The sequence below is a fragment of the Meleagris gallopavo genome, chromosome Z, assembly GCF_905368555.1.
Source record: "Meleagris gallopavo chromosome Z, MGAL_WU_HG_1.1, whole genome shotgun sequence".
Taxonomy (NCBI): domain Eukaryota; kingdom Metazoa; phylum Chordata; class Aves; order Galliformes; family Phasianidae; genus Meleagris; species Meleagris gallopavo.
Window position 1 is genome coordinate 19,576,645 of NC_139435.1, and position 10,175 is coordinate 19,586,819.

Consider the following 10,175-nt stretch of genomic DNA (forward strand, 5'->3'; position numbering starts at 1 on the left):
GCAAAGGAGAGCCTACATGAACCTAATGCAAGGTGTCTCATTTGAGTCAGGGCAATTCCCGAGGTGTACAGACTGGGAGAAAAACTCATTGAGAGCAGTCCTATGGAAAAGCATTTAGGTGTTATGGTGGACCAAAAAAAAAAAAAGGGTATGAGCCTGCAGCACGCACTTGCAGCCTAGAAGGCCAACTGCATCCTGTGCTGCATCAACAGAGGAGTGGACATCAGGGAGAGGTAGGCGACTGTCCCCTCTGCTCTGCCCTTATGATGTACCACCTGGAGTACTGTGTTTGGGGCCCACAGCACAAAAAAGACGTGGAGCTGTTAGATTGGGTCCAGAGGAAAGCCGTGAAAATGATCAGAGGAGTGAAGAACATCTCCCGTGAAGACAGGCTGAGTGAGCTGGTTTTGTTCAGACTAGAGAAAAGAAGTTTCCAGGACACTTCATGTGATTTGACAGTATTTGAAGAGAGCTTATAAAGAGCAGGGAAACTGACTTTTTACATGGTCTAATAGTGATAGGACAAGGGAGAATGGTTTTAAATTAAAAGAGGGAAGATTTAGATTAGATATCAGGAGGAAATTTTTTGTTCAGAGGATGATGAGGCACTGGAGCAGAGAAACTGTGGATGCTCCATCCCTGGAGGCGTTCAAAGCCAGGTTGAAGGGGGCCGGGGCAGCCTTATCTAATGGGTGACAAAGGGTGCCCATGGCAAGGGGTTGGAATTGAACAATCCTTAGGTTCCCTTCCAACCCAAGCCATATGATTCCATGATTTTAGGAGATTTGCACTCTATTTGGTCTAAACAGGAAAGGTCCACTTTCCTCCTACCCAATGAGATGATCTGGATGGAGTTCAGAAAGACATCAGTGAGGCTGTGGCATGACTGAGAAGGGGTCTCTTGTCACTATCTTTTGCTCTTCCTCCCATCACGGTAGGACCTGTGAGTTTCTTTTGTGGTGCACTTGCTAACAAATCTGGAGAGACTGAGATTAAACCAGTGTAAATCTGCACATTGTTTGGGAATCATTTTTTCATCACCTTTTTTTTTTTTTTTTTTTTTTTGGTACCAGAAACATGAGGTAATCCAATTACTTGTGAATAGATTTGTGGTATTCAGAGCTATTTCAATAGTGATGTGCCTCTGTTCCTTCCTGCAAAATATGTCAAAGCAATTTATCTTCACATTTAAATAAGTCATCTATGAGATCTCTCTCCTTTGAGAACAAATTTAATTTCATCTGCAGAAGGCTTGCTATACAGACATGTGTAAGTCACAGTTAATTCAATAGCTATCCCTGAACTTCTTTTTTTAAACTTAGAGAAGTCATCACAAAACGTTCCTTGCTTCTCTAACTGGAATCAAGATTTGGCAAACACAGATATTAAAATGAAACCATTAATGAAGACTTATTTAAAGGGTTTATATAGAAAGGACAAATTATCCTACAAGCTGTCTTTTCCTTATTCTTGCACAGTCAGTGGGCTCTGATTATGACTAACTTTGTGGAAGCCACATCACAGAGAGCTCTTATCATTCCTCCTTGTCTGCACAAAGTACTGCTCAGATAAATGAGCAGAACAAGCACATTATTTTATAGGGAAATTATATGATTATGGCACGTCTGTGCAAGAATAGGAGTTAACACAACAGTTTCATACAGCATGTACTGCGTGTACTGAAGGGAAGATAGAGCGTTGAGTTTGAGACTTGTTGAGCAAGTTCATGGCTATGAACCTGCTGTGTGCTGGCAGCAAGTGAAACATAATGCCAGCGGGTCTTAAAAAAAGAGTTGAAGAGGCCTGTGGAGCCATGGAATCAATTAATGGGCTATGAGAAGTGGCTTCCTTCATTGCTCCCCACAAGATGGTATCTGCAAAAGGAATCTGGAAATGGCTGGGTCTCGATGTCACTCTGATGGCTGGACAGCAAGGCTCGGACCAGTGTGAAGAAACACAGCCCCTAGGGCAAGGAAAATAATTACTATCTACTGTTCCTCTGTGGTTAAGTTTGATCATTAACTGTAATAATTACTGCACTACACCTGTTGTTTTTTTCCCAGTTTTGTCACTTCTCTAATTGTGGGACTAATCTTAAGTCACTAATCAGGCTCAGCACACAATGGCACAGCCTCTCATTCTTTGCAGCCACTCAATTGTCACCACATGCAGTTTCCCGCCTGACAGTGTGTCTGGTTTGTGTTGCCATCAGAAGTCCTAAGCAGGCAATGTCTCCAGTAACTGCCATAATCATCAACCTACTGTTGATGTTGACGTTGATTGCTGGAGTATCATCCTCTGGGTGAGCTGTGATAGACCAGGCTGGGCAGGATCAGAAAACTATAAACAGGTATGGCAAGACAGGACTCTATGGGGCATAAAATACTCAATGTGTTCCCAACGCTGAGGTTGGTGCTCGGGCAGCTATTCTGTTTTTACTGCGTTTAACCAAAAAGAGTATAAGAATATACCATTGTCATACTATTAGGGACACAATGCAGGACCCACTGCTCTGGCTCCCCATCACAAAAGCATCCTCCTGCAACACTTGCAAGCAGTATTTAGCTTGGGATTTTCTGTACTGCCTGGTGAGCCAGCTGCCCTGTATGCAGGACTCTAGACCATCAATCATTTCAGCTGGTACTGAATGTTCTGCTGTGCTCATTTCACATGGAGACTATTCCAAAGAAAACATCTCCATATAAACCTGTGGCTTCTGTTCTTTTCTTTGGGTGCATCGATGAAAATCACTTTTCTGAAGTCTCACTGACAGCCCACTGGACAAACTGCACATGTTCTGTGCAGCAACAAGAAGCATGAATGTCATACCCAGATCATTAAATCATGGAATTGCTCAGGTTGAAAAAGACTTCAAGATCATCTAGTCCTGACATGCGGAATCAAACTCTGTAACCCAAATAAGGTTACAAAGTAGGTATGGTTTATTCAGCAGTGCGCGTACGCTGGGTGCAAGTGGGATAGATCCACCTAACTTGCACACTGCCAGGAAAAATCATGCTACAGATACATGCCAAACTAATATATAATCAATGGTTTTCCCGAAATTTGGGTACACGTTCATTACACCCCCAAGAGTTTATTAGGATGCAGACTCTCCCCTCTTGTGCGTGCATAGTGGGTTGTGAGATGAAGATTTGTTGTCTTCCTTGCGAAGGCTTCTGACCTTTGTCATTGTAAACTTCTGACCTTTTGGGGGGGCATCCCCCCAAAACGATTTCTTCTAGCTCTGTGGACATCTAATCATCTCCCTGCCAAATGTCCTTGGGCTGTTCTCAAACCTTATCGGTATGGCCTTCCTCCCCCTCACTATCTCAGACACAGTGTCTCCATCCCTTATTTTCTAACAAGCTCTGCATTCTTGCTTCTATAAACTATCTCTAACTATTCCCTTTCACCCCCCTTATTTTCAGTGAATCTTTTTGCCTTTTTACTTTCACTTATGGAGCCCTTCTCACCTTTCTGCTAGATCACTCCTTCTTAGCATGTGAAATAAGCCCCACTTTCTACCTTTTGCCTTAACTCATGTCTCTTCCGTATCTCATACTCCTTTCTAATATTTCAGCACACGCACATAGAACACCTCATCACCACACAGGTAAGGCCTACCAATAGTACAAGTATGATGCATGCCAAGGAAAGCTGCCTTAACCAACCTAGATTTGGTAACCAGCTAGTAAGTGAGTCCCATAGACCTGTTTCCCAGTCAGTGTTATTGATACTTTTCCTATGCAGGACTTTTGTGTGCTCCCAGATTTTCCTTAAGTCTGTTTCAATTCTCAGATCCTTATTTATGTAAGCACAGCAACTCTGATTTATTACTGTGCATACCCCTCCTTCTTTAGCTGTTAATAGATCTAATGCCACCCTTTTTCTGGAGTACCACTTTGGACAAAGAGGATACCTCCTCTTGGATTGCTTCTAATGCGTTTGTTGTGGCATTTACTACTATTTTTAAAGTTGCAGAGATATTCACTATAGCCTTTTCCAGCTGAGCTACTCCAAAAACCAGGATAAGGGCTCTCACAAAGTTATGGTATCCCATATTATACCTTACCAAAGGGTTATTTCCCCTTTCAACCCTACTTGGATTTTGATACTGGCTCCAAGTAGTTCTCCCTGGTGGGAGTTTGAGCTCTCCCATCTCCGCACAGCCACCAGAAACTTTTACCCAAATGACACCTCTTCATTTTATTACTTCCATTATGATATTCATACCCACTAATGAGAATGTTATTACTTTCCTTAATAGCGACCACTGTTAAGTATAGAAATGTAATGCTGATCCAAATAGAAGGGAGAAGAGTGACAATCATACATTTAACAATAACAAATAAATAAATATAACACAAAACATAGTACTATTGCAACCAAAATACAAATTGTAACAGCACACAACATCAACTTGCCACAGACACCACCCTGTGTACACTGAAATAAAGCAAATTAGTAACCAACTGATCTTTTCCTTATGAGTTTAACTTTCGACGGTGCACTTTCCTTGACAGACCAAGTAGCTCCTCAGCATCTTGGAATAACCTCCTGTAACAATAATTTAGTTACCCCACGTGCCTTATTTGTTCTACAAGGGAATGCCTCTGGCTACTGTAAAAAGGTATCAGTTATTACCAACATAAAGCGATACCCCCTTTTCTTTAAATAGCCATTATTACCCTCCCTTCTAAGTCATTAATTAGATTCCTATCCTCTCAAGAATATTTTACAGGCTCTGACTCAGGTTCAGAGATTTTAAGTTTACCTTCTAGAATTAAAGCCTTCTTCAACTGCCTGTTCTGCCACCTGACCCATCATCTTATTTCCAATTTCCTGTACAGCGTTACCTTTCTGATGTCTTTTACAATGTATAATAGCCATGCTCTTTGGTAGATTTACATCATGCTGTTTTCCTTGTGTGTGCAATCCTTGCTCTTTTCAGATGGTACTACGAGTGTGTAGTGTCTCAAATACATAATTAGTATCTGTCCATATAATTAAGTCTCTTGTCCAGGCAGTTATTTTGGCCTTTTGAAGGAAAGTCCCCTCAGGTAATGGTTGTGCTTCGATTACCTTGTCAGTAGCAGCTAGTGCATATCCTGCCTTATGGTTTCCTTGTCTGACAAAACTGCTACCATCGGTAAACTAGGTGTCTGCTGCATCTTCTAAGGGTTTGTCCTCCTGGTCTGACCAGTTGGAATATGCAGCTACAGTTGCTTCCAAGCAGTCATGAAATACTGATTCTCCAGGAGTTCCGCTAAGGAAAGATACTGGGTTGACAATATTAGTCTGGCTTCTTTTCTGCTAGTACCTTTAGACATTCAGCTACATGTTTCACAACCTACCACCAGAACTGGTTCACTTCAACTCTCTGTACTGTCCCACTCCTCTCAGCTCTGGGCCTGGCATGATATGCTCTGGCAAGTTGTTTCAGCACGATTAGGAGCTGTAGCAGCATTCGCCACTGCTCCATCTCCCTTATTCATGCATCTCCAAAGCCCTGGTTTCTGGCTGGTAATTTCCTACTGTGTAGTCAGCTTCATAGTAAAGTCTGCCTCTAAATGAAAGAGGAAGATGAAACACATAAGATAACATTTCTGGTGAAACTTCTGAATTTCCACTTTCACCTAGCATCATAGCTTGGGTTGGAAAAGACCTTCAAGATCATTGAGTCCAACCACAATGTAACCATACTACCCTAACTCTAACAACCATCTGCTAAATCATGTCCCTGAGCACCACATCCAAACAGTTTTTAAACACATCCAGGGATGGTGACTCAACCATCTCCCTGGGGAGCCCATTCCAGTGCTTAGCAACCCTTTTTGTAAAGAATTTTTTTCCTGATATCCAATCTAAACCTCCCCTGGTGCAACTTGAGGCCATTTCCCCTCGTCCTGTCATCAGCGAGAAGAAACCAAAACCACTCTCTGCAATCACCTTTCAGATACGGGAAGAGAGCAATAATGTCTCCCCTCAACTTCCTATTCCCCAGACTAAACAGCCCCAGTTCCTTCATTTGCTCCTCATGGGGCATATTCTCCAAGCCCTTCACAAGCCTTGTTGCCCTTCTTTGGACCTGCTCCAGCACCATAATGTCCTTCCTATACTGAGGTGCCCAGAACTGAATACTGCCTTTTCTAGTGATATTCTCTGTAGTACAAAGGGTCTTTCTTAGGCCAGCATGCCCTGCAGCACATGGGGCATGAGCCAGTGCCCTGCGGAGGATATCGCAGTGAGGGCCACAGTGGCTCAGCAGACACAGAAACAAGATAATAAGAAGGGTCTTCATCTCCAGCGCCTTAGCTGTGGCATCACTGGGGAAGAAATCATCAGGGAATCAACTCACATGCTTTCCTTTCTAAGTACAATTACTTTCTCATAGTCATACTGCCAGGCGACAGACATTGTAAAAGCAGGAAGTGCCAAAATTACTCAGCTTTGTGCTCAGATAAAGAGCTGAGCAATCCATTGCTACAGAAAGGTTATGGGGGTTAGAGTAAAGAGATCTTGCATACAGTCCTTTTTTTTTCTTTACACGGATATTTCATTATTTCAAACAGTATTCCCTAATCCAAAAGCAGGAGTAAGTCACATCTGACAAGCTCTCTTCCATCAGAGATACGAAAATCATCCCAGTTTTTCTTCAGACGCGTGGCAGAATGAGGTTCATGCAGGTCCCTCTGGCCAGCTGCTGCATGGCTCACCCTTATCTCCACGGCACCGGGCCTTGTCCACCTCCCACCACTGCTGCTTATTACATAAGATAGCAATCACTGCAATGCACTTTCTGTCCATCTGTATCGGTTTGACTCATGTGTCATCTGCACAGTAGTTCATATATTTGTGATGGCATTCAAAGATATTAAGCCTGTGCTTTGGCAGCTGCTCTTTCCACACCCAGAGGAAAAATGATCAGAGGAGGGATGGAAAAAAAAGAGCAAAGCCCACAGGCATTGACAGCTGCTTTCAGAATTTTGCCCTCAATATCTGTCACAGTGGAGATGGGATCAATATGGGCCTCACACTCTCACTTCATCCTCTGCATCCCCCAAGAGACTAAAATAAGTGAGTAACCCCTGCAAGCAGCATTCCTCCTCCAGATTGCTGCTTTTCTTTGCAATAAATGGATGCTACCCCAGTGTATGTCCCCATGTTCACTTGCCGTTCAGAGATGCTCTAATAATATTACAGAAGCACTGAATAGCTACTGACCCAAAAAACTTTATTTTGAAAATGCACGCTCTTCCTGTTTAAGATCCCAGTGATCATCTAGAAATAAAATTAAACAGATATTTGCTCTGATGATCAGATGAGCTGAAATCAGAAAGTGCCATAGAGATTTTGCCAAACCTGGTTTATACAGTATTAGACCAATTAACTGTTTCAGATTTTGCTTAAAGCAAACTAACTAGGAAAGCTTCTTGTAAACTAGTTCTTCCCAGTTAATGCAGGAGAAGAAAACCTGAGATCTTTCACCTAGTCATCCAAAAATTTCAGCAGCACTGCACCTGGCATGGACCAATGTACATTAGTAAGGCAAAACTTAAAGCATGGCCCATTTTGACTCAAAGACTTTCTATTTATACAGAAAGTCCAGAGTTTCTACCTCGCTGTTTTTTATGGTGTTCTATATGTTCTTCTGTACCTGTTATTTCCTCTCATTAAGTACAAAGGAACATGCTTCTCTGGACTGAATCACGGGATATATTTCTAGTAAAAGTTTCCACATTACTACTACACACAACAGCAGTGTGAAAAGTTTATGAATAGCATCAGCTAGCTGAGATTGAACTGATAGTTTGGGATATTTTTTAGAACACCTACTGATTTTGGATGATTATGCTCAAAAATAATCATTTAATCAAATTGAACAGTATCAATAAGACTATAAATAATGTATAGCAAATAGTGCATTAAATAATGTAGACAGTCAACTAATGAATTATTTGAATGAAAATAGGCATTACGTACCAGAGAACAACAAATGGGTCTCCTTAAATCTCTATGATTGCTGCAGATGCAGTTTTTAGCTCTTTATTGCTTTTATACACTGATGCACAGTACTTACAGGACTGATATTTCCGAATTCCCCACCACTGTTTTCCACTGCTTGAAGTTAGAATTCTTTAAAAAAAAGAAAACCAGTAACAATTCACACCTAAGCCTCAAAACAATTAAAAGGCATGTAAGTTATGATGCTTAAGGAATTAATCACCCCAACAGATGGCTGGAGGCTTACATATGAAAGTGAAGCAGACATTTGTCTTTTTTTGGAATCCTGTACCTTGAAGATTGCAGAAGTACCAACAGACTACCAAAAATTAGTTTGCTGCATGCAAAGGGATCTTACTAGAGGCAAATAATTAAAATGATCTAGAACACCAGAGAGCAACCATATGGGTTGCTCCAGATACTCATCTTTCTTTGGTCTCTATCCAGAGAAATGCCATGAAATAGCATCAGCAGGATTGTTGCTCACATCCTCACAGGTAGTCTTGCCTACAGTAACAGCCACAGACACTTTGCAGTGAGAAGTTGCCTTCTGTGTTTGTGAAGGCAACTCTTGGAAACTGGGAAGCAGAAACGCATCTTGCCCTCAGCAAAGCAATTTCAAACTTTCCTTTTCTAAAAGAGTGAAGATGAACTCCCTTTAACCATATTTCCAGAGCTGAAAAGATGAGGAAAGGGGGAGCACCAAGGGAAATATTCTTGCTTACGCACATATGCACGAACAAACACACATACACACTGTATAGATAAACACACACAGACACACACTATATATATAAAACACACACAAGCACACTATACACATTGGTTTGGTTATTAATCTATAAAGAACACCTCCAGGGTCAATTTGGATCCCCATCCCACACTGTGAGATGGCCAAAGGGCAGGGAGCCTGTTCCCCTCAGGGCACATAGGTGAGAGCTTGAGATACCTCCAGAAGAAACATAAAGCCCTTGTCACAGCAGGGCAGATTCAATTCATAGATTAGCATATGAATGCCTCTGAACTGCTTCTAGAATCCAGTCCATCACCATCACTCTATTCCCTCTAATTTAGCATGGAATATACCAGGGGCTTCTCTGATTGAAGTCTATGAATGACTGTATATTCCAGCTCAGGATCCAGTATGGTGTAGTTCAGTGTTCCACGCAGGATACACAGGGCTCACAATCTCTAAAACATCAATTTGCAGATTTTTAAACTTGGTACTTTACGAATGCAGTAAACAAAGTATAACAAGACCCATGGTCCAACTTAGAGAATGTGTGAAATTTGAGACAGAGCCATATTCTAACAAATAACATATAGAATAAATAATGTACTTCAGCAAACCCCATTTTGCAAGAAGCACTTTGCTAGAATTTCTATCTTCTTAAGTGATAGCCAACAAATAAATATCACTGCGACAGTCTCATCCTACTGTAAGTGTGGTTATTAGAACTTTTGTTCAGTTAGAAATCCCAAAGAGACTTCTTACAAAATAGAGATTTTATAAGCATTCAGGCGGTCTTCAGGAAGACCAAAAAGCAATGTACTGTTTACAGAGGTCTTCCACAGCTGCCAAATAAGAGAAATAGCTGATCCAGGTCCTGTGATTCAGGAGAAGGAGGGGAACTGCCTGACAGGATGTGAGATGTCTTGGCAAATCGCAAGCAGTGTCAAGAGTTCCAAAGACCTTACATACAGTGAAAGATAGAGCTCTATCTGCTTGACCTTCAGGGAAGCTGGAATAAGTTGACATAGAGCAGTGGGACATTTCCTTCAATGTAAACTACTAGTCTGGGCTGATAAATAACCATCTCTTTCCTTTTTCCCTTGTCAAGACTTATGATGGTCAGAGGCTGTTCAGGAGGAGAAAGGGAACTAGTGAATAGAAAGTGTTGCCTGCCCTCATCTTCAGATGGACAAGGATGGGAAAAGGCTTCAAAATACCCCACCTTTCTCTGAGTAGTAGGAAACAATACTAAGCCTCTTTTTTTTTTTTCCCCTTAAACTCAGAAAAATACTAGCTATATAAACAAGGAATGTCTATGTCTGGCATGACCTCCAGCCTCTGGCAGAACGTGTTCCTTGGTGGTGTACTTGGCAATGCATGAGGTGGGATAACACTGTCTTCTGGACACCAGCTCCACAGTGAGCTGGAGGAGGTC

General features: G+C 41.8%; 1 protein-coding gene across 1 annotated transcript; it reads right to left on the reverse strand.

Moving 5' to 3' along the window:
• Positions 1-3,579: 3,579 nt before the first annotated feature.
• LOC146542152 (endogenous retrovirus group V member 1 Env polyprotein-like) lies at positions 3,580-4,162 on the reverse strand. Its single transcript, XM_085213535.1, is given in 2 exon segments — positions 3,580-3,891; positions 3,893-4,162. Coding segments are annotated over 2 exon segments (582 nt in total).
• Positions 4,163-10,175: the final 6,013 nt, after the last annotated feature.